Consider the following 26,046-nt stretch of genomic DNA (forward strand, 5'->3'; position numbering starts at 1 on the left):
TCACAGAAATGCATCCTTTCACCATCTAATATACTTCATCGTTGATTAGCATGTACATTCAACTGCATTACAAACATTCCAAAGCATTCCCAAAATTACCTGTTGAAAACATTTGCCAGAATTTGACCCAGCATAGAAGAGACTACAATCCTATAGTTCTTTATTCAGTAAGCTTCATTGTATTAAATGGGACTTCCTTTTAAATTGGCATGTACAAAACTGAGATATGAAAGGCAAATTTTACTACAAAATATATCCATCTATGCTTTGGTACACAGAACACACTACATACTATAAAATAAGAGTGTAGAAAGATAAAATACTATCATTGTATTTAATTTTTAAAATAGATTTACTCCTAGTTTCTAAAATAGATTTACTAGGTTAATTCTTGCACTCCTTAATTTTTTTAATTTTTTTACTCTTTTTCTCCTTTTTCTGCTTAGCACAAAGTCTGTAGTCTATGGCATTCAGTTAGGATTTTGGAAAAATAAGTGTATGGGTTGGTTCTCAGACTGAAAAGAATTCAGATAACCATAGCTGTAGACTCTCCTGGAATCAGAGAAGAGACCCACCTTCTTTATGAGAAATAATTCACTAACTGTGAGAAGAAGCTCCACTTTGATATACAAAGAGACAGATTGGTTTGTGTTCATTTGCTAGAATTCTTGTATGAGTACTACTTTCATCTTAATAAATCTTACTAATAAGAATCCTGTGAGACTTGTATTTGGGAAAACACCTTCAGTTCCAACAACTATCAAATGCCTGACAAGAAAATCACCAACATTGAGAAGTGGCTTGCAATGCTCTTTAAGTTGCTGTTGAGATCTGTGTCCACTGAATGTTCTTGACAACAACTTAGCAGGCACAATTGTGTCCAGATTGTACTTTCTGGATAGTCTTCAAAAACAGTTCCATGTACAACATGTTGCAATCAACTAGCTAAAGATCACCACAACTCATCTATTTCTGAATGCAGCAAAAGCTTTTCTCAAAAGTATTTTATTAGGGTTCTCATAATTCCCAAATATTATAACCACAGACTTCAATAACACAAAGAAAAAAATAGCATTTTAAGAAAACTCTTTGAATTCTTTTCCCAGCTATGTGACCATTACTTCTCTATAAATGGCTTCTATTTGGCTCAGGTAACACTTATAAACTACTCAACCAGTCAGAGGCACCTACTTGGCAGAATTCTGTCAACTTAAGTGTGAGATTTAACAAAGAAGTGGTTCTTCCTTCCCACGACAAAAGAATGTGCAAAGAACACCTCAGGATATAGTGTAAATAAATATATGAATTAACCCACCGTCAGAAATGTTCCAATATGTCAACTTTCAACTTAAAGAAAAAAAAATTCCAAATTACATTTCCTTCTCCTTTTTATTTATTTTTTAAATCTGCTACCAACAGAAATACCATAGTATTTTCCAACTGGGTGGTTTATATTATAATGTAAGGTAAACTGTGTTTCTTGCAATACTTTACACAAGTAAGTAAGGCAATCAACTATTCATTTTCCTCAATCCTTATTTTAAAAGGACTTTTACATGAAAATGGACGACTACTTTCACTTTACTGAAAGACGACTACTGAGTGATTGATGCTGCTTCCCCAACATGTTATTAGAGTTATATTTTTGGTGCTGATCATCATCAGTGTTTCTCTCTGTGTAACAGTAATCTGGCCTTTCTTTCTTTTCCCACATTTGTTCATGTTTATATTAACAGCATTCTTGCCCTGGGAATCTCTATCTAGTTATGAAATAATAAAGGCGGGATAAAAATTAAATAAATAAATACAAATGTTACTATCCACATTCACGGAAATATAGCCTATCAGCAACTATTAGCAATGATACTTAATGGTAGTAATTATTTACCTGTGGCATTTATATCCTCCCTTTCCTTTAGGAGCAATATTTACTTAATACAATAGATCTTCCAAACCTGGAGAGTATAAAGCTAAACTTCATTTACTGGTTATGGAGCAAGAGATGTCTGGCACCTTTGGGCTCCTATTTGTGGGACTTGAAACCAGCCAGTTTGTCTCCATGGAAAGAAGGTTCTGAAGTAGATGAATCTTTAATTTAATCTACCAGAACAATATATGAACAATTAGCTTATGATTTTAATCAAGCCCTTGTTACCAGGTAGCAGTGCTATGGCCCCACTACCCAGTGTCTGCCACGTTTTCTCTTTCATGTTTTTTCCCCCAATTTCTGCAATGGTGTATTAGCATTTATTCCCACAGAGGCCCCAACAGTGTCACTACACAGCATTATGGGAACTAAAATGCCCAGCATTGTCCCAAAAGGCACCAAAAAAACATATCAGAGAAGTGGCCAAAAGAGGACACAGTGCTGAGAAATCCACAAGCCTGTATAAATACTGTATTTTTGCCTGTAAGAAACATCTATGTCACTTCAGTGGGCTGGAATGCTAATTTCACATATGGAAAAGATTGCTTTACAAACTCAAACCAAAACACAATCTTTATTGTAAGGTTGCAGCAACAGAATCTTGCCAGTCTGAAAGCACTTCTGAGACGCTTTCCGTGCCCCCTTTCCATCTGTGGGCTGAGATAATCTGTTGTCTCCTCTTCATGCCTCCTGAGGTTATTCTCATAGCCCAGTATGGGGAGGCAGAGTTGAGCAGCAGGTTGTCGGAATGTTAACTCCTCCATTCTAAGCTGCCCTCCCTTTCCTTCCCAGTCACCTGACCCAGATCACCTCACCCTGACTGCTATTATGAAGGGAATGGAACAAATTCCAGCAGCCATGCCATGCAGGCTTTCTCATCCTTGTTACTCTTTTTAACCCAACAAAATGTTGGAAAGCAATTGGGACAGAGGCTCAGGACTCACTGTCTGTCTGTCTATCAGCAGGATAATGCTCCGAAAATTAAGCATAACAAGATCAAAGTTGGTGTGGGGGGAGAAGCAAGTAAACTAAAGATTGAATTTGAAAATCGGGTGGGTTACGCCAGAGACTGTGGAGAAAAAAAGTCCAGAAAAAAATTCCCTCAATGCATTCTTATGCAGCTAGGCAGCGACTTTGAATGTTATTGACTACTGCATTCTAAGCCCCACTTAATCCCAGTCACATGACCATAAGCAGTCTGCCCCGTGTTTCCCAGAGCACACATATATACCAACATGCATAGATGCCACACAAGGGAAAAGTAGAAACATATATGCAGAAACACATAGTTACATGGACAAAAATACAGATATCTCCTGTAGCTGCTATCAGTAAAAGGTTCGAAACAATTCTAAAAGCCATACTTTGTATTCTTTCCTTACTTTGTTTAATCTCATTGTAGAAGTTTTAGCAGACAACAGTAGAAGGAACAAGAATATTCAAGCTCTTAGTACAGGAATATCACGTCACAGACCTGTTTCCAAATAATACGATTATTCTTCTTCAGAATCCCAATATAACTCAGTTGCAACTTGAATTGAAAAAAAAATTCATATAGCAGCATAGCTGGATGTCAATTCTGGTAAATTCTCTGCTATGTGTGCTATTAATACCTTCAAAAATCTATTGAGGTTTGTATTAGCTCAGATGTATTTACATATTTAGGATAAATTGTTTCAAAAGATGGCAACTTTTATAAATATAGCTAAGACCCTCTCTTGTAAAAGATTGAAAGACTTAAAACTCCTAAGGTACTGACATTCCTTTATGATATCAAGAAACTAGTATCTACTATTACAAATCCAAATTTCTGGGAAGGTGCCCCTGTGGGTCCCTTTGTATCCAGGGCCAGCCTGCAGGAGCTGATGGGCGTCTTTCTAAGGCAGACGCTTGGTCTCCCCCATGGCCAAGCAGGAGTAAAGGTCCCAGAGAGGAGCAATTGACGAGGGAAGCCATCTCACCACTTTGCTCCACTTGGGGGCAACAGGGCCCTTGGCAAAGCCCTGTCCTTCACTGCTTCCCCCTCCCTGCTTTCCAGCACCCATACTGGGCTAGGGATATCCCCCTGTAATATGCACGACAGGAAGCCCCCCTTCTCCCGTCAATCCCCTCCCACCCAAACACACTGCCCCCACCCATATCTGCAAAGCAAGAGAGAGGAAACACCCTCATGCCTCTCTCTCCCCTGCCCCCATCGATGCCCAAGTCACTCCAGTGCTTCTCTGTCCAATTCTCCTCCCACATACCAACTGCAGCCCCTCTTTTCCCCTCACTCTCCCCAAAAGAAGGGCCCTGCCAAGCGATTTCTGTAGGCAATCTCTCCTTTGTCCCCCTTTGCAGAGCAGAGAGATTGGAGAGGAAGGGATTAGAAGAGAGTAAACAGGCACACAGTGGGGAATATACGAGCTGTTTGCAGAGCACGCTTGTGGCTGCTGGCACCAGCACATTGCTTTCTATGTGTATTCCCTATTGTGTGCCTGCTTATTCTCTTCTAATCCCTTCTTCTCCAATCTCTCCACTCTGCAAGGAGGGGGAAAAGAAAAAGAACAGGTCAGACACAGGACAATGTGTACTGACTGTAATGGCAATCACATGACTGAGGGACAATGCAAAGTAAATTGGTCATAAAGTTATATTTTCAGCACCACTGTAGCTTCAAATGGTTGCTAAATGAGTGGTTGGTAAGTGAGGACAACCTGTAACTGAAACCTGATAGGTTAGGAAAAATCAGTGGGACACGATTATTTCTGGTTACAAACTCTACAGGAAAGACAGGGAAGGATATAGTGGAGGTGTCACCTTGTATGTAAGAAAGACCACTGAATTTAGTTTTGTTGATATCCCCAAAGGGGCAGATCATTTGATGGAATTGATCTGGGTAGAAATATTAGATCATAAAGACAGGTTAATACTGGGGTGTACCATCATCTCCGTAACCAAGATGCTCATAGAGATCTGGAAATGTAGAGGGAAATCAGAAAGACATCCTGAAAAGGAATAAAAGTCTTGTAATTATGGGAGATTTCAATTACCCACACATCAAATGGGTGGAAGTGTGTTCAAACCATAAAAAAGAGGTAAAATTAATAGATAGTATAAATGACTGTATGTTGGAGCAGAGGGTCATGGAACTGACAAGAAAGTGTGCAATATTAGACCTCCTCTTAAATAGGGCTCAGGACTTGGTGAGAGAAATATATGTAGTCAAACAGATTGGGAACAGTGACCATAATGCAAATTCAACATTCAAAGAAGCAAAACCTACATAGCAAGTCCCGCAGAGTCATATTTGACTTAAAAAGGGGGGAACTTCTCAAAATTGAGAAGACTGGTGAAAAGGAAACTCAAAGGGAAGGTAAAAAGGGCAAGCTCGCTCCAAAAAGCTTGGCTATTCTTTAAAATCACAATATCAGAGCATCAGGCACAATTAGGAAAATGGCCCCAAAGTCAGGCACAACATTAAGAAAAATGGCCCTAAAGTCCAAGAAGAGATGTTTGACTACCATTGTAAAGGAAGCTATTAGGGCCAAGAAAGTATTATTCATAAAGCGGAAGACCCGTCCTAATGAAGAAAACAAAAAAGAACATAAACTCTGGCAAAAGAAATGCAAAGACAGTAAAGGAGGCAAAAAGAAAATTTGAGGAACATATTGCCAAAACTATGAAGACAGATAACAAAAGATTGTTCAAATATGTTAGAAGCAGGAAACCAGCCAGGGAGGCTGTTAGTCCCTTGGATGAAGGACAAGTCAAAGGTGCATTAAGAGGAGAAAAGGCAATTGTAAAGGAGCTGAACAAATTCTTTGTCTCCGTCTTTGCAGGAAAAGAATAGGGGCAGATCCCTGAGCCTGAACTCCTGTTCTCAGGAAGGGAATCAGGAAAGGAATCAGATGAACTGAACCCTACAGCAAGAAGTTAAGAAGTGCTGGGCCTTATTAACAAACTGAACATCAGCGAATCACCAGGCCCTGATGGCATCCACCCAAGGGTTATTAAGGAGCCTAAAGCTGGGATTGTGTTGACTCAAATACATATATTAATTCAGAAGATTTTAAAGATTAATCAAGACCAGAGACATTTCTTTTGGGACTGATGGATAAATGACTGGAAAAATCATGTGGAATTTTGTTTTTATATATGATAACCGCAGTGAGACTTTTATATGCTCAAAGGTGGAAAGACTCGATATTACCTACAATGGATGGTAAAATTGATGGAGTTGGCTGAGATGGCAAAATTGACAGCTTTGATTAAAAAAAAGACATTGACTAATTTTATGGCGAATTGGAAGCCCCTTCTGGACTTTTTGAGTAAAACAGAAAAGAATGAAATTATGATTTGATGATTAATAATATTAGTTGACAATAGAAAAGACGGATGTTATGTTGTAATCTTAGAGTTTAATGTAAGTTTTATCTATACCTGTTGTAAAAGAAGTCCTTTTTCTATTTCTGTTGTTCTTTTTCTTTCTTTTCCTGCACTTCTGTTCTCTTTCTCTTTATTAGTTCCTGTTAGAATTTATCTCTTTGTTTTAAAACTAATAAAGTTATTATTTTTTTTAAAAAGCTGAGATTGTGGACCTCCTAATTAAAATATGCAATGTGTCTCTCCATTTGGCCTCTGTAGTTGAGAAGTGCAAGGTGGCCAATGTAACTTCAATTTTAAAGAAAGGCTCACAGGGAGATCCAAGAAATTATAGGCCTGTCAGCTTAACATCTGTTCCAGGGAAGATAGTGAAAACTGGTATTAAAGGTAAAATTACCAAACATTTGGAGACACAGGCCTTGCTCAAGGATATGCAACACAGGTTCACTAAAGGAAGGTGTGTCTTACCCTACCACAGTTTTTTGAAGGTGTTAATAAACATATGAATAAAGTGGACTCAGTAAACATAATCTACTTAGATTCTCAAAAAGCCTTTGATAAAGTCCCTCATCAAAGACTTCTCAATAAGATTAACAGCCATGGAATAACGTACAGGTCCTTTTGTAGATAAGCAACTGGCTAAAAAATAAGGGGGAAAAAAGAGTAGGAATAAATGGCTATTTCTCACAATGGAGGGATGTAATTAGGGGGTACCCCAGGGTTCTGTCCTAGAACTGGTTATAAATGATCTAGAATCAGGCATGACTAGTAAAATAGCCATGTTTGCTTGTAACACTAAATTGTTCAGTGGTTAAAAACAATAAGGGACTGAGAAGAGTTTCAAAGGGATCTCTGCACTTAGGAGAGTGGGCATCAAAATGGCAGATGTAATTTAATGTGAGCAAGTGTAAAGTGATACATATTGGTGCCAAAAGTCCTACCTACTCATACAGACTAAAGGGATCAGAGCTAGCAATGCCTGATAACAAAAGAAATCTTGAAGTAATGATAAACAGTTCAGCGAAGGTATTGACACAGTGTGCATCTGCTATATAAAAGGCCAACAGCATGTTAGGGATAATAAGAAACAGTATTGAAAATACCAGACTGATTAGGAGTTGGGCAGGATATAAATTAAATAAATAAATGCATAAATAAAAAAGAGATGCCAATATTGTGATGCAACTTATTTATTATATAAATCAGTGGTGCAACTTCAACTGGAATATTGTGCATAGTTCTGGTCTCCACACCTGATAAAGGATATAGTAGAGTTAGAGACGTTTCAGAGGACAGCAGCTAAGATGATTAAGGAGCCAAAGCAGTTTCCCTATGAAGAAAGCTTGTGACATCTGAATTTTTTTTTTGTCTAGAAAGGAGTGAATGAGAGTGGACGTGATTGAGTGTACAAAATTATGCATGGTGTGGATAAAAAGAGCAAGGAGAAGCAATTTTACCCTTCCCAAAATAATAGAACCAGAAGTCACTCAATGAGACTGAATTCTGGAAGAATCAGGACAAAAGTATTTTTTTTTAATGCAACACATAATTAAACATTGGAGTTGACTACCCAAGATGTGGTGCTGGTTACCAGCTAGGCTGGCTCCAAGAAAGGTTTGGGCCAATTCATAAAAGTCATGGGGATCAACAGCTATTAGCCTTGATGGCTGTGTAATTGCCTCTGAGGGACATCTGCAGGAAGACTAGTAGGCTTCTTTGTGCAGTTGGTTGGCCACTATGAGAACAGACTGCTGGACTAGATGGGCCAGGAGTCCAATCCAGCAGGGCAATGCTCATGCTCTTAAAAAAGACTGTACTGAAAGTCTTAAAAAGTATGGGAACAGAAGAGGTGAACCTGATGAGTCAAACTGGAACCTCATCAGACTATAAAATTAAAATTTAACCTATTTCAGTATGTCATCAAGACCTATTAAAAAATTAACAAATACTACTCAACACTGTATTACATTACTCAAAGTCCAAATTGTGTATGCAAATCTTACCGTGCTACCACTAAAAATTGGTCAATCTGATGATCAGTGAGATGGCTATCTGGATCCCAAACTTTTACTTCAAGCTTTGCCTGTTCCCTGTCATCTGTTTCCCCTGGAAGAAAAATACATTAGATTAAAATTAATTGATTAACTGAGCGATTGAAATATTTTAGGAATATCTTATTTCAGGAAGCAGCACCTTTTATCATATAACCTGTAAAATATAACATTTGTTACAGATGGCAGTAGCCAAACCATGATTTGATAATAAACATCTGAATTGGGTCTCTCATTTCAGCTTCAGATTTCTTTGAAAAATTATCAACTATATCCAACCCAATCCCATTTCTTTGTGCTTCAACAAAGTCTAAACAGTACTTAAATATATACTTAGCAGATAACCAGAAACTTAATTGCTTATAGATCCCTGCTTCTTAGTCACTGATTCAACATAAAAGTAATTTATATCTTTTCCTGAATGCACTGTCATTTGTCCTTGGAACAAAAAGCAATTAGGCTGTATTTGCACAGTTCAGGAATCCATATCTTTGTTTCCATGGCTAGATTGTGGCTAGACAGTTTGTCTCCAATCTTACTTCCACTATTTTTTCTTGCAGAAAGAAACCACAAAACATCAGTAGTCTGTATCTCCCAACTGTACAAATGAGAGACAATATGCGAAGTTCCAGTTTGTAAATCTTTATTTATACAGGCTTAATTGTTGAATAATTCATTTAAGAAGTTCTGCTTCTGCCTTAAAAGAAGTCCTTCATAGCACATTTGATCATTTTCTGGGCATATCAGATAATCTTTCTGAAGATTCTATCAATGTGGGTAGACATCCTGATGTTCAGGGTGTTTTTTTGCTTGGGGAAATTATCAGTAAATTAAACACAAATTGTCTGTTGCTACAAATAAAATGAATCAGGATAGATACATGATAGTCTGTAGGATAATCTTATCTGATCTTCTGGAGCAGCGGTTTTCAACCACTGTGGTGAGGTACATTTGTGTGTTGCTAAAGGTCCACAGGTGTGCTGCATCAGCAAGCCACAGTGAATGACAGGAAGTGCTGCACAGCTGCTCAGCCAGAACCCTGCCTCATTGACATCAACAGGAGAGGACTGCCTCCATTTCTCCTGCTGAGTCCCAGCAACCTGTGACATCACAGGACTTCCAGTTTCACGAGCTAGAAGTCCCGCCTATGAGATGTATGCTGTGAGATGAAAAAGGTTGAAAACCACTGTTCTAGAGATTCTACCAACTTTGAATATAGTATGGTAAATATTTTCCATATTTTCATTTTAGGAAACCAGCAATAATATTTTCCAATAATTAGATGTATAATTAATATTTTAGAAGTTTTAGATGTATACATTTGATAAATTAAATTATCAATATAACTTTATCAATTATAAATTAAATTTCTGGATTTTCTATATAATTGAAATATAGGGTATTTTTTATTGACATACAATTCTGGACAGCAATTCCAGTATGTAAATATAGACACGAGTACATCATTGAATGTATCCCTAGAATCCTAACTTCCACTTTCAGTTACTTATACTTTATCGTTATATTTTACTGCTTTGATATTTTTAAAAAATCATCATTCTTCCATGAAGAAAGGGATACTTTATGTCCCTTTCCTTCTATTTTATCCTATGAGGCCATTTAGGCGGAAAGGTAATAACTAGCCTGATGTGCTTCATAGCTAAAGACAATCTGAATCTGATCCTCCTCAGTTCTCCTCTAATACTCTAATCACAATTGATTCCATTAGCAGTAGATTTAATTTTTCAGAAAAATCATAGGGCATTCTCCCTTGAAGTGTATTCCTTCAGAATGCAGATGAAACTATTGTTATGAACATCCCTTTACAATGTCAGGAATAAAAGTTAATGTTTTGGCATTTCACAGAGCCCCTTGCCATGGCCAGATCATCTCCAGGCCCAGGTAAGTTTAATTACCATTCAGACCTTTACAAGGGAAATGGGCTGATTAGGATGGTTTGCCTTGGTCACCTCATGGGTCTGGATTGATTTTGGTGAGCACTGAGGGAGTTTCCCAGTTATCTGGAAGGTTGTTCCACTGACAGCAATAGGTGGCAACCAGGGCTGTGTGTGTCAATCCTGGGTAGCTCCCATTTTTATTGAGGAGCTCTGGGAGATGAAGCACTAGAAGTGACATCTGGCAAAAAGACAAAAAGTGAATCTGACTGAGCACGGGTATGAGCTCAAGTAAGTTTCTACACCATAGTGGTAAGGGAGGCAAACTGTACATACTACTCCCTCATTGGGTCCACAGACTGCAGGCTAGTAGCCTTTATTAGGGACTCAAATTCCCTGTTGGGGAGAGCTGGGCATAAAGATCTCCTGCAGGGCTGCTGTGATTTTTTGCATAATTCTCAGTCTGCCCCAGAGATGTCTCTTGAGAGGGAAATACTACTTCTGAGAGAGATCCAAAACTTGAGTGTCCTTCTATTGCTTGACTGGAAGGTGGAGCCTGTGACCAGGAGAGACACTGCCCAGCTTTGGCTGGTGCACCAGTTCTAGGGCACGAGGATCTTGCTAAGATCACTACCTGCCTAGACTACTGCAATGGGCTCTACATGAGGCTCCTTTTGTGGACAATTTGAAAACAGAATGTGGTGGCCTGCCTACTGGCAGGTGGTATCTGTCAGGAACATAGAACACTGTTGTTGTGTGCGCTACACTGGCTACCTATAGGTTTTCTGATGTCATTCAAAGTGCTAGCTTTGACTACATGGCTTGATAAAGCCAGGTTGGTGTAGTGGTTAAGGCATCAGGCTAGAAACTGGGAGATTGTGAGTTCTAGTCCTGCCTTGGTTACAAAGCCAGCTGGGTGACCTTGGGCCAGTCACTCTCTCTCAATCCTAGGAAGGAGGCAAGAGCAAACCACTTCTGAAAAACCTTGCCAAGAAAACTGCAGAGACTCGTTCAGGCAGTCACCAGGAGCCAACACTGACTTGAAGGTGCGCACACATGCGCGCACACACATCGCTTGATATCTAAATAATTACAGGATTGCCTCTTCCAGCTGGAATCTACCTGTATGGTATGCTCTTCCTGGAAAAGCTATTAATTGTTCTCTATTTTCATAAAGTGACGGGAGCTGAGTCAGAAAGTGCTGCTGTTCTCTTGCAACACCAAGCCCTGTAGAATGGCCTCCTCCCAGAAATCAGATCTGCTCCTTCCTTAATGGTTGCAGAAAATTAGACTGAATTTTTCTGGAGGGCAAATTAATGTGTAATTTGTCACCATCATTTCCATTATTTTATTTATGTTTATGTTTCGATTTTTATGCATTCATGTCAAATTGTTATTGGATTTTTTATTATATTTTAATGTTTTATTTTTTTATGTATAATGTTATTATTGTAAACTGTCAGCAGGCTGTGATTGATTCAGCAGGGAATAAATGTGATAAATAAATAAGTAAATATATAAATAAAATACTTTGCTCTGTTTCAGAAACTCATATTCAAGGATGGTAGGGTTTTGTTGTTATTATTTAAATGAATAAACACTTAACCATATTTTCCTCATCTTTATCTTAAAATGCTCTAATTTTTGCTTCATTGAATCATTTTTTGTAAGTTTCAATTAAGACTAAAATATAAACTTGTTCCTTGCAAATACCAACAGAAAAAGTTCCCAAAAGCACAAGTGGGAACTTTTTCCAATCACATCCAAACACATGTTTGTGTGTTTTTTTCCCAGGATTGTAGTAATAATCATATTTACATCATGCTGATTTTAAGTTTAAAAAACAAAAACAATTCTAGGTTTTCTATAATGTCACTTATAATTAGGGCCTAAAATTCCAAATTAATTACATCAGAGAAACAACTGACAATTATTTTCACAATGTTCCATAATAAACAATATTTCTTGAAGCAATAAAGCTAATTTCACAAGGCATGGGGTGGCCAATCTGTGCCCTAAGGGCTGCATGTAGTAACAAATCCCTTTTGTTAATATATCTCAGAACTCTGATTACATCATAAATTTTCAGAGATGTAGCTGTTGAAATTAAGTAATGCAGTTTCTCACTATCCTGAAATAGGAGACACACATAAACTCTAAATAAGCTTATTTAAGCTATGTATATATATATATCTAATACACACACACACACACACTCCATGACTAAAACAAAAACAAAAGAATTGGAAATCCTCACCAGCAACATTGCCATACTCACTACAATCCTCATCTCTCAAACTTATTAAAAAGCAGCCTCCATCAACTAGGTTTTCTAGCCATGCAGCAGCTCCAGATGGTAAGTTCACACCAACTTTAGAGATACAGTGGACTGCCATAGGTGAAGCAGTTTTGTCTCTTTCTAGTGGAACCTGTAGTTGGGTGAAGTGTTCGGAAAGAAGGTATGTGCACCCTGACTGATTCAAGAGAGGCATTACATTTTAGTAGAAAAGTTAAAATTCATAGCAATACCTGCCAATGATCATAGTTTCAAGATCAAATTGTAAAAAACAGTTTTCTACTTCTGTTCCGATTACTTTTATTTGTATCATGAGAACCACAAATAGACCTGTAGTATGAAATAATGAGAAAGTGCTATTTCCATCTTCTCTAAATGGCATTCAAGCTTCCTTTTCCACAGCTCTTTATCTAAGCAAATTTCCATTAGCAAGACATGGGGACAATTGATTGAACCTACTTCTATGCTGCCACAATTAAAATGACTCTTGGCAGCTCACAATTCTTCAGGCTTTGCCATAGTGGACCTAAATGGTAAGGTAAAATGAAGCAAGTGTTAAAGTAGCAGAATAACAGGAGAAGCCATGTGGGTTGTGGAACTGAGTTATCTACTTCTCCCATTTCAGCTCTGACGAGAAAATGTTTTGAAGCTCACTTGGTGGAGAGGAGGATTTTCCTTGCAATTATTTATTAATTAGTTCAATTTGTATAGCCACCCATCTCACATATGTGACTCTGGGCAGCTCAGACAGTTTAAAAAAACACACACACAAAACAATTACAAATAAGTGACAGAAACAGTAACAAAAAGCATTAAAATGCATTAAAACATAATTTGCAGGAGAGTGCCATCCATCTTACAATGAAACCATTTCACAGGGTCCAAACCACCACCATATCCCCAGGCATGATGGCATATCCATGTCTTCTGGGCCTTCCGGAAGGCCAATAGGGTCGGGGCCAATCTTACCTCAAGAGGGGATGATGTTTCAAAGGGCAGAAAAGGCTCTCCTCCTGTGTCCCATCAGATGACACTCCTTAGTAGGCAGGAGGCATAATTTTTATTTTATTTTTTTATCCCACCTTTATTATTTTTATTAACAACTCAAGGCGGCAAACATACCTTTCTCCTCCTATTTTCCCTCCTCCTCTTTTCCTCACAACAACAATCCTGTGAGGTGAGTTGGGCTGAGAGAGTGTGACTGACCCAAGGTCACCCAGCCAGCTTTCATGCCTAAGGCAGAACTAGAACTCAGTCTCCTGGTTTCTAGCCCAGCACCTTAACCACTAGACCAACCTGGCTCCCTTATATGTCTTATATGTCTCTTATATAGATGTCTTATATGTCTCTTATATGTCTTACATATCTTATATCTCTAATATGCCCCTTCTGCCAACCTGACGGGATGGGTAGATGTAACTGGGGAGAACCAGTTCCTCAAATAACCTGGTCCCATGCCATGTAGGACTTTATAGGTCATTACCAGCATCTTGAATTGAACCTGGAAGCAAACTGGCAACCAATGCAGCCTCACAGAGCAGAGGTACAACATGTGTTGACTTGGAGTTCACGTAACTGCCCACACTGCTCCACTTTGCAGCAGTTGAAGCTTTCAGATGCTCTTCAAGGGCAGCCTCATGTAGAATGCATTAAAGTAATCCATATGGGAGGTGACCAGGGCATGAGTGACTGGGAGTAACACCTCCCGATCCAGGAACAGTCACAACTGGTACCCAACCTGAAGTTGCACAAACACTGTCATAGCCAAGACTGCCACCTGCTCATTCTGCAGGACTCATGAGCCCAGAAGGACCCCCAGTTTGAGCACAGGGTCTGTTTGGAGCAGTGCCACTCCTTCCAGCAACAAAGATGGTAAGTTCCCAGATCCTGAGGTCCCCAAAGCCCAAAGCCATTCAGTCTTGCCAGGGTTGAGCCAAAGCCTGTTGTTCCCATCCGAACCTCCACAGCCTCCAGGTACCAATACAGGACATCAACAGCATCACTTAATTCACCAGGGGTGAATTAAATCACAGGTGAGGGTACCTTGATTATAGGGTGATCTGGTGTTTAGCAGCAGCAATCAAAAGTCAGGGCCTCTGAGAGTCTGCTGACCAAGAAACGGGGAGGAGTTCAGGGGGCTAGAATGCACAACTGAAACAAGACACTGGGATTGTGTTCCCTATGAGCTGCCTGCCCCTTGCCTCCCACCATGCCCCCTCATAACCATCACCACTGAGATGTTCTGACCTGCTCCGAGCCCTCCTGAGATCACAACACCACCCAACCTGTACCTAACGGTTCCCAAGACAGGGGATCCCCACCCCACCCCATCACAATCCAAACCACCACACCAAGTGAAACTAACTGGGATCCTCGAGGCACTTCAGCCCTCACTTTCAGCACCACGAAAATCCTAAGAAATCTCAGCCCATCTCAGACTGATAGCTGAGTAGACTACAGACTGAGATTACCTTACTCAGCCTGACAATATCATGTTTTCAAGGTCAGGAGCTCAATGAAACCCTGGAAAAAGCCCTGAAGAAAGTAATCAGCATTCCCTTTTGTGCCATCCCAGCCTGAGAATATAACTTCAGAATCAGAAAATGAAGCTTCCATATTAATTTCTCATATTAAGCTGGGAGGCAGCATCAGGCAGAGTTTAGATTAAAAGAAGTTAAAAGGATCTTCTGACTCTGTCAACCTTCTTAGGCCCTCCATTGTCCAGTCTGGTCCTAGAACAAGAGCTCTTACCCTGGGAGTAAACCCAGCTTCCTGTACTGCACTCTCCAAGAAAAACTTTCTCACAGATGCTTTGTCCCGGTTGCCTCAGGACTTTGAACAAGGCACACAAGTGGTTGGGACTGTTCTCACTGTGCCACAATAGGGCCTGGCTGCTGTCACCCGAAGCCGGACTCAAACTCCACCAGCCCAGGGCCCCGCCCCTTCCCCGAAACGAAGGGCACCGGTTCCTTTTCAGTTGCAAACGGACTTTCTCCAGGCAGTGAAATCTGACACTTGGTTGCTAGCTAATAGAGGCAAAGTTTCTTTCAAAGATGATCTCGCCTGGGTGGGTCACCACCTTTATGTGCCTGAAACCTTGCGAGCTTCGGTGCTACAATGCTCCCATGATGATAAATTGGCGGGCCATTTCGGTTTTGTTAAAACCCTGCATTTAGTCCGCTGTCAATTTTGGTGGCCTACGTTGCGGCGGGACTTTAAGGACTATGTTGCCTCTTGTCCTATATGTACCATGTCAAAGTGAAAAGGGGGCAAACCACAAGGGCTTCTCCAGCCTGTGGCCAGCCCATCTCGTCCTTGGGACGAGATCTCTATGGACTTTATCGTTGACCTCCCACCCAGTCAAAAGAAAACTGTCATTTGGGTTGTAAAGGATTTTTTCTCAAAACAAGCCCATTTTATTCCATGTACTTCTGTGCCTTCTGCCCTGCAGCTAGCTTGCCTATTTTTATTCCACATTTACCGTTTACACGGCTGCCCCTCCCGTTTGGTGACCAACCGCGGCACACAATTTACCTCCCAATTTTGGCGGTCCTTTTTGAAATTAATTGGCACCAAACAGGCGTTGTCTACGGCGTCACATCCAGAGATGGACGGATCTATGGAGATTCTTAACTCGACCCTCAAGCAATTTCTTCGTGCTTACACAAATTACCATCAGGACAATTGGGTGGACTTGCTGCCATTTGCTGAGGTAGCTTATAACAATGCTGTCCACCAGAGTACTGAGCAGACCCCTTTCCAGGTTGTTTCCGGCCAGGACTTTGTTCCCATCCCTGAATTGCCGCGGCCCCCCTCTGCATCCTGCTCGGCTCACGACTGGGCTGCTCAACTTGCTGATTCTTGGCCGGATATTAAGCAGGCTTTGGGCGATGCTCAGGCTGCCTACAAACTCCATGCCGACAAACACTGTTCTCTGCAGCACACCTTCAAAATCGGGGATCAGGTTTATCTTTCTACTAAATTCATAAAATCCCCTCAACCTTCAAAGAAACTTGCCCCTAAATTCATTGGTCCATCCCCTGTTGCTCTTATCAATCCTGTTACTGTCAAGCTGGACTTGCCTCACAATTTGAAACAATTACACCCTGTTTTCCATTGCAGCTTGCTCAAGCTGGTCCACCACTCCACCCACTGGCACCCCCAACCTCCTCCACCTGCTCTGATCATGACTGATGGCCAGCAACACTTTGAAGTCAAGGAAGTCGTCGATTCCCGCAAGCTTTGCAACTCCCTCCAATACCTAATCCATTGGAAGCACTTTCCCCACCCTGAGTGGGTGCCTGCTCGCCACGTCAATGCTCCTGATTTAGTTCGACGCTTTCACTTAGCATACCCTTTGAAACCTGCTGCTTAACTGTTCTTTTCCATGTATTTTTTTCAGGGGGGCGGTATGTCATGTTCATCGTTGCAATGTTCAATGTACATCGTAACATTTCGCATGCCATGGTGCTGACGCGCGTTCCGGTTGGGAGGGAGCTGCTGGGAGACCTTGTACCAGGCTTTCTATCTCTATTCATTGGGATGGAATGTGTTTGGGTTATCATTTGTGTTCAAGGTCCTTTTTGCCCGTTGATTAGCAGAACTCATTAGGAGCACCTGGGATGGGGAATTTGAAACAGTTGAACGAGGGGTGGTGGTATCACATTCACACCAAGGGTTTTTAGTTTGTATTTGGCGCGCTTTTGCTCATTCTCAGCTTTCTTTGTACTTGCATACTATTCTTAAATAAACCAGATTTATTCAAGCTCCTCCTTGTGAGTCTGAGAGTACTTTAGGATAGGCAACCATTACATTAGTATGCTGATGGCACTCCTACTAATTGCTACATAAAATCTTCAGGGAATAGTTTGGTTTACATGAAAGCCTAGCTTTGGTAGATAATGAGTTTGAAAGAGGGACAATAAATCGAAGCTGAATCCAAACAAAACAGACATACAGTACTTGTAGGAGAAATGGTAGATCTTCTGTTCTGGGAAGGATTACATTCCTCCAGAAGAAACAAGTATCCTACTTAGGGAACTTCTGGATTCAGATCTTTATGTTCTCCCACATCTAGGCAACAGCCAGGAGCACTTGTTACCAGCTTCAGGTTGATATGCCAATGGTGCCCAATCTTGGAAGAAATGAACTAAAAGCATTGTCATGTGCTGGTAGCTTCTAAGGCTAGATTTGACTACTGCAATGCACTCTATGTGGAACCGCTTTTATATTTAGTCCAGAAACTGCAATCAGTAGATTTCAGCAGTCATATTGGTCTTTGGAAGCACTCAAACAAATTAGATAACACTTATGGCAAAAAACACTGCATTGGTTATTATTTTGGTTCCTGTAAAATACGAAGTGCTGCTCATTTCCTTTAAAGCTTGGTTTAGTCCAAGAGAGACTTCCAGATGGAAATGAATGTAGTTACAATGTTTTCTCTTATCAATGCTGTCACCTTAGCCATTTGTGCCAATTACATCAACTTAATCATCCAGTCCTCCATTGAGTGAATTTGTGCATCCTTCCATCTTTGAGCATATATGAGTCTTGCTCCTGTTATATCTAAGAACAGAATTCCATGTTGCTTTTCAAGCTGTTGGTCCATCAAACCCAAGAGAAACAGCTCTGGTTTCAATTGTAAGTCCATTTTAAGAATCTTTTGAATAGTACTACATATTTGGTTCCAGAATTTCTTAGCTTTTCCACAAGTCCACTATAAATGATAGAAGGTTCCTTCACCCTGCGTGCATTTCAAACAGGCATTTGATACCCCATTATACATTATAGATTCCTGCACCAGTTTAGCTTTTCCTGTTTCTTTTTTAGACTTGTATTCTGTCGGTCTTATATTCTATATTATGTGACTTAATAGTACCTTGAACAATCACTAATTAATAAAAAAAGGAAAAAAGAAAGCTTGGTTTAAACCTGGAACCACATGATTCCAAATTATTTGGAACAATGCTTTTATTTTATAAGTGGGGGAAGGTGTTCCCTAAGGTAGGGGCAACCATGGAAAAGGCACACTTCTGAGGTCCCACTACCTGGCAACATTTCAGGCAAGGGACCTGGAGCATGCCTACCCTATCCAATCTGGTAGGATGGGCAGATACTCTGAGGGAGAGGCAGTTCCACAAATAACCCAGTCCCGTGCCATGTAGGGCTTTAAAGGAGATAACCAGAACCTTGAATTGCACTGGGAAGGAAACTGGGAACCAGTGCAGCTTGTGCAACCGAGTTGTAATGTGGGTGAACCTAAAAGTACCCAGCACTGTGTGCACTGCTACATTCTGGACCAGTTGTAGCTTCTGAGTGGTCTTCAAGGGCAGCTCCATGTAAAGTGCATTGCAGTAATCCAAACAGGAAGTGATTAAAGCATGAGTGACTGTGAGCAAGACCTCCTGGTCCAGGAAAGGGCACAATTGGCTCACTGGACAAATGTGTGCAAAGCTCCCCTCCCCAGCTACAGCTGCCACTTGCTCATTGAGCAGGAGCTATGAGTCCAGGAAGACCCCCAAATTGCATACCAGCTCAGTCTGGGGAAGTACAATCTGTCCATAGTAAATAAATGACATATCACCAGGTTCTGGGGAGCTAAATCCCAAAGCCTCTCTGTCTTGCCAGAGTTGAGTCGAAGCCAGTTGCTCCCCATCCAGACCCCCACAGCCTCCAGGCACTCGGTCAGCACCACAACAGCATCACCTGCCCAGCCAGGGAAGGAGATGTATAGCTGGGTTTTATATGATCCTCCTTGTTATCAAGGTTCACCTTCAGTTGCTGTAAGCTCATCTACCACAAATTCAGAACTAAGCCTTCTCTGCAACCAGACTTGGTCTCTAAAATGCACTAGCCACTGAATTGAGGAAACTGACCTACTTGTTGGCATTTCAGAAAGCCTTAAAAAGACATTTCTAGAATTGGCTTTTAATTGTTGATGGCTTAAACTTAATTTTTAATGTTTAGTTGTAAAAGAAAGATTCAGGGTAGATAACAGGACATTTGGAATAGAGCAACAAAAGACAGAATTGGAAGTTGAATCATGTACAAATGATGAACATGTAATTGCCAGAATGTATAAACTTTTTTTTATAGTAAATTTTATTAGGTTTCAAGAGAAGAATAAAAACGACAAAACACAAAAAACTACAAAGAAAGGGAAAAAAACTTAAAAAGTGCGGAAATACAAATTTTTTTTTTAAATTTACAAAAAGATATGGCTTCTGACTTTTTAACAGCAAGGATATACAAAAATTTCCATAATCAATCTCTTACTCCATATTCAACCAAAACACCACATTATTTCTAGAAGTCATTCCACTTTAACACATAATAAAAATCACTAAGTACAGTTACTCCTCCCCCTTATATTAAAATAAAGAAAAAAAAGTTCATATAAACCTCCTAAACATCTTTCTCCCCTCCAAAAGATAAAACATATTTAATTATTCCCTTCCTACCACTATTCTATTCATTTCTGTCTACTATAATAAGAATCAAATTAAAAAGCACATAAGTTGTCTGTTATTATACTTAATAGTACAATTTTAATAATCCCAATCTCAATAAACCCAAAAAACAAAGACAATTCAAAACAATAATTCCGTATCTTTAAAAGGGAATGACATCAATCAAATCCTTAAAGCAAACCAGATAAACAATCTCTAACCCTAATACAACAGTTTTATTAGTTTTAATCTTAATAAACCCAAAAATGAAAGCCAATTCAAAACAATAATACCGTATCTTTAAAAGGCAAAGAGCATCAAGCAAATCCTTGAAGCAAACCAGATGAATATTCTTCAACCCTTATCCCATTCAAAATAAGCTAGAGCAGTTACATATCCCCACAATGTGTACAGACCTCTCCTCTTGAAAGAATCAAATAGCCCGACTGCCCCCCTCAAAGATTCCAGGTTCTTTTCATGGCATTCCACAAGGAGATCGATTCTACTTATGGCTTGCAGATCACACCCTCCCTTAGATTTCTGCAACTCCATTATCCAATCTTCATCCAACATCTTAATAAAAATTCCAATCCCAGTCTTAAAAAAAAACTATCACTCTTAAATTCCTCAATTTCATCCACCACATCCCCAGCCTGATGGCACATTATATCTCATATTTTCCACAATGTCCTGGATATGTTGCATAAAAGTTTGATAGGAGTCAGAAGAAATCTGTTTAAAATCCTGGCGAAAGTCAGAAAGAATCTGTTTGAAATCCATCATATCTCACACAGTAGATTATGGCGTCCCCTAGGATCTTAACCAATGAAAGTCGAAGATATGGAAGAGTTCCAAAATGAGTTTACATAAAGTGAGAGTGAGATAGCAGACAGTTCTCAAGGAAAAGTGAGAAAAGAAAACTGAAGGTTCAAATCAGCCAATTCAGTGTGTAGGAAAATGCTAATATCTTCAATTTTAATAGAAAAATAATAACAGAAAGACATTTGTTTACTCTCAATATTTGGAATTTCCTTTGGAAGGAAAACAAAATCCAAAACTTAAAAGATTTTTTTTTTAAAAAAGGTAGTCCCAAAAATAACATTAAGCATCAAGAGAACCATCTTCTCCTCACTGTAGAAAGCCTCTCTTGGGGTACATATGCTTAAAAAAAATATACAAATTGGTGATTTAGAAATGGGGTGGCCAGTCTTAGCGTCCCTTTAAGGCTACAGTGTAGCTTGGAAGGTGATGAAGTCCCTGCCACCCAGCTGGCTCTTACCAGTCGAAAGCAAAACACTGTTTGCAATCTTTTGGCTGCAAGCAGCAGTCTGGAGAGCAGATGGGAAGATTCCAAGTATTCTCCTTGATCCGGAGAACGTTTCTGGGCTTCAGGAAAACCTGCCTGAGCCTGAAAAAAGTTACTGCATTGACAGCTCCACCCGCTGAACCATCAGGCACAACCGTTCAGACCACCATTCCCATCAGAAGCCCAAAATGTATGCACTCTTGATGATATTTGAAATGGAGGACAAACAAGTGAAAGAGTATACGATAAAATGGGCTAAAAATTTTGGATATAACATATTGTTGGAACTGTGGGGAAATGTGGTTGAAAGGATTGAAATTTATATTATGTTATAATTTAAAAGATAATTTCATAAAATGATGTACCGTTGGGATATGACTCCAGAGAAATTAGCCATGTTGGAAATGTGGGCAACATGAAGGATCATTTTATCATGCCTGGTAGAATCGTAAAAAGGCCAGAAAATTTTGGGTTCAAATACATACACTGATACAAAGACTTTAAGACTAAGATTCAACTGAAACCAGAACTTTTCTTGTTGGGATTAATGGACAGACAACTAGAAAAGAGCCATGGAAGATTATTTTTATATATGATCACTGCTGCAAGACTACTATATGCACAAAAATGGAAAGACTGATATACCCACAATGCAGGAATGGTTGGTGAAGATGATGGAACTAGCAGAGATGGCAAAATTAACTTATTTGCTTAGAGAAAGATGATCTATTATATTAGTGACTGGAAACCCCTTATGGACTTTTTGCTGAAAAAAAAGAAAAAAATGAACTTGTGATTTATGGGTTTGATGATTAGAAAGGGTAGCTTATGACACGACTGGACTTAATGTCAAGGGAAACCTTTACCTTTAGCTTATGGAAAAAGGTAATTATGATGTAACTTTAGAGAGAGAGGGTAAAATATAAATGCATTTATAACCGCTGTCAAAAGGATCGGAAGCTGCATCTTTATAATCTTTTCTTTTCTTTTCTTTTCTATTTAAATTTAAATTTCTATTTCTTTTCTTTCTTTCATTCTTATTCATCATTCTTCTTTATTTTGTTTCTTTTCTAATATTTGTATTGCTTTTATCTTGTTAAAAAAATTCAGTAAAATTATATTTAAAAGATGTTTAATTATGATAGCTATTTTAATAATTCATTAACTATTTCATGATTTTATTTTAAAAACCTGTGAGACTATTAGTGATATTAAAAAACAAAATAAATAAGTGTACTGCTGCTGCTATGCCACCCATCCAATTAGCCACAGACTGAATGGCTTTGTAAGAACCCTAAGGCAAGGAATGAGAAGCAGGGAGTCCCAGCTTCCTTCAGTCTCAGCCACCGGGAGACTTTGGGCCAGCTGCTGTCTCTTGGTCCAGCCTATCCCATAGGGCGGTTGTTGGGTGGGTGGGAAGGGAGGAATGGAGGAAGGAATGCTATGAATGCAGCTTTGGCTCCTGAATGAAAGGCAGGCTATAAATTCAATAAATAAATAAAGACAAAGACACCCTCTACTGGTAAGCTAATATATCAGTCAAAGTACTAGCTCCTTATAACATACTTTTTGGGTTTTATTTTTTTATTATACAAAAGAGTAAATAAAAGATTAAAAAGAAAAAAGAAAACCAAACAACCCAATAATGAAGAAAAAAACAAAAGAAAGGGGATATTATGAGAATAGTGCTTTTCAAAATCAGTTTTAAAATCTGAATATTTAGAAACTGCACGTTTAAACTGTTCAAAAAACATTTAGCAACTTACTCCTGCTGATAGAGATCAAAAAATCTCTGAGATCCACATAGTACATGTCCAGATTACTTACAAATTGGAATATGCAAAACTGCATCAATTACAATAAAAGCCGACACTGAAAAATCACAAAGATAGCATGCTTACCTTCTGAGAGAATATCTGGTACATCTGCTTGGTACCTGGGTCCAACTCTGATTTCGCCTTTGTCTGCCAGAAGTGTTTTCAATGATGGATCATATACCAGAGAATAAAAGAAAGTATCCTAAGAGGAGAAAAGTGAACAAAAGCACTGTTATCTAAAAATAAATAAAACTAAGCAAGGAAAATCTTCAGCCTTCCTTCTAGATGTGCTGAGTCCAAATGCCTCAAATTTAGACATAGTAATTGAGGTTGTTAGGCACTGAAGTTCAGCAAATCTGGAGAGCCTCAGGGATTGCTACTTCTTCCACTTAAACAAAATTTGTATTTTAAAAAAATAATTCTTAAATAATTCTTGGGATATTGATAAACTCTGAAGAGCTGTTGCAAATCAGGGTAGACCAAAAGTAGGTCTGATGCCTTCCAGTGTTTTCAACTACATCTAGAATACCAGGTTAATTTCCCTGCTACAGAGAATACCGTAAGAGCTAAACCAATTGCCTGGCTCAGTACAAGGTAGCTTCCTGTTTTGTTTTATGCTTTACTAACCACTTATAATGGTTAGTAAATAATCCTGGAAGGATAAGCAAAGAGAAAGGCCCCAAACATACATTATTCTCATTAAGGAACACAGCATTTTGGCAATATTTAAATTATTAAATTATGACTTACCTGTCCCATTACTTTCAATTAGTCTATTTAAAGTACTGAAGCAAAGCATTTGAAAGAGGTGCTTTGCAAAATGTGTTTGCATGAACAGCTTTAAGCATCTGGATGAGCTTGTAAAGGGCACAGCTGCTTTAATGTTTCAAAAAGTGGCACTTCGTTTGCACTGACATGCTTTGTGAAGCACCTCTTTTGATGCTTTTTAGAGCTCTACAAAAATAATTGAGGTTTAGCACAATGTGTGAATGAACTCAGCATCTGATCCAATCCAAAGTTTTACTAAATTCTAGCATAGCTTAGAATCAACCACTTTCCCTTTTTCTTTAAATTATTAAATGCTGAAGAAATAAATAAGCAACTCAGAGAACAGGTTTTATGCAAAAAGATTTCAGCAGTATTTTTACTACTGCAACAATGCAGTGATTTATATCCTACCCAGAAAGAATTCAGTGGGGCTTGCTCCCACAAAGTTGACTATAGAATTACAGTCCTTTAATCCAGTCCCTTAATCAAAAGGCAGAGAACTCAATCCACTCGTTCTGTTTTTTTGATAGGACAGTATAGAAATTGGCGAGTGGTATAAGATAGGTATACTTCCTCATACACCACAGAGCACTTAAATTGTATATGGGAAATATATACAAGCCCTTCCACTAAAATGATAGTCAGTGCTCAGCAGTGTATGTATGCTGAAGGACAACAAAAATAGTTCTATTGAATCTTATACCCATCTCTTCCTATGTATCTGCAATAATAAAAGTATAAAATGTGTCAATAATAAGTTTGGCTTTCATACTCCAAGGAGCTGTTTCAAATCCTATGAGAATTTGAGCAAAGATGAATTTGGTACAAACTTTAGAGAGCTAGATAGTAATTTCTGAGTAGATGCTGATAGCTTATAGATGCCATAAGCGTATTATCCCTAAACTCTACTACGCTGAACTTAAATGCTTTGCTAATAAGAATAATAATTTTTAAAAATTGTTTGCAACATGTTTAGTAAACAATCTTTCTGGTGTAATACTGAGATTACTAGTTTGTCAGACTCATAAGGATTAGGCATACATTTTTATCTTGTTCTTTTTTAGAATGTTGTAAAAGTAAAATTCCTGCTCTTAATATCAATGATCCCTCTTTGCCCATCCAGAGCTCTTTCGTATTTAAATGCAACCCTACTGTTAATAAATGGCAAGAGAAACAGACAAAGGTATTAGTTTAAAAGAGTCAGCCTTTTGAATTCTGACTGCAAATTACTGGCTGAAAATCAAATGAATGGCTTCAGTATTATTTCAATAAAGCATCAATAATTCAGGATACTGAATTACCATACTCCAAAACAATAAAACAAAATACCAAGCCATTTCATCTTTATAACAGCAATACACTATTAAGGAAAATCAGTTTGGTTTTACAGCAATCTGTTAAAAATGAAATACTCAATAACATGTAAATAAAAGGATACTGATAGATGAACCCATTATATACCTCTTTAGCGAGATACGACAAGACAGACTCCGTCTCATTCAGAAGCGCAACACTGCATTTTCCCCTACAGAAGCATAAAAAAAAAAAAAAAGGAAGTGTTTATGTCTAGCAATATCTTCTTGCAAAGTAAAGGGCAACAAATCTGTCAACCAAGTTCATAGTTTGAAAAGTTCAGTTATATCCATCATTTTTATAAACACATTGACTTAAGAAGAGCTGCCGCTGAAGTGGCCCAAAGGCCAGCTTACTCTGGCTTCTATTCCGACAGTGGTTATCCAGATGCTGTTAGGAAACTAACAAACAGGGCCTTAATGCAACAGCACTTTCCCCCTTGCATTCTTGAATTCAAGCAAACTTGCTTTTGATCATGGAAGTATTATTCAGCCATCCTGACCATTAAATTGTAATAATATTAAATGCATTACATTGTAAGTTGTTTAAACATTAAGTGACCAACAAATGAAAAGAAAGAAGGAAGAAAAGAAGACATTTGGTATTATTACAAATGCAAACAACATAAACTGTGAGCCCTGAAGTGGTCCATGGAAGCTTTATCAATCAATCACTCAATCCCCCCTGCCTTGGGTTAATTTTTTCAAGTGACAATGATTGGGCCCATTTTGACTAGGGCCAGATTACTGTACACCCCACAAGGGTCCTCGATTTTCAAAGTACATTGCTGATACAATCTATTACATTATTTCTAAAATGT

General features: G+C 38.9%; 1 protein-coding gene across 1 annotated transcript in view; it reads right to left on the bottom strand.

The window, feature by feature from the left end:
• Positions 1–26,046, bottom strand: part of MTA3 (metastasis associated 1 family member 3) — a 93,308-nt gene that overhangs the window by 14,085 nt on the left and 53,177 nt on the right. The window contains exons 5-7 of the mRNA XM_063302929.1: positions 25,335–25,398; positions 23,190–23,307; positions 8,296–8,398 (exon numbers count right to left, since the gene is read on the bottom strand). Coding sequence (XP_063158999.1) covers positions 8,296–8,398; positions 23,190–23,307; positions 25,335–25,398 — 285 coding nt within the window. The remainder of the gene's footprint in view (positions 1–8,295; positions 8,399–23,189; positions 23,308–25,334; positions 25,399–26,046) is intronic.

This window comes from Candoia aspera, chromosome 1, assembly GCF_035149785.1.
Source record: "Candoia aspera isolate rCanAsp1 chromosome 1, rCanAsp1.hap2, whole genome shotgun sequence".
Classification (NCBI taxonomy): Eukaryota; Metazoa; Chordata; class Lepidosauria; order Squamata; family Boidae; genus Candoia; species Candoia aspera.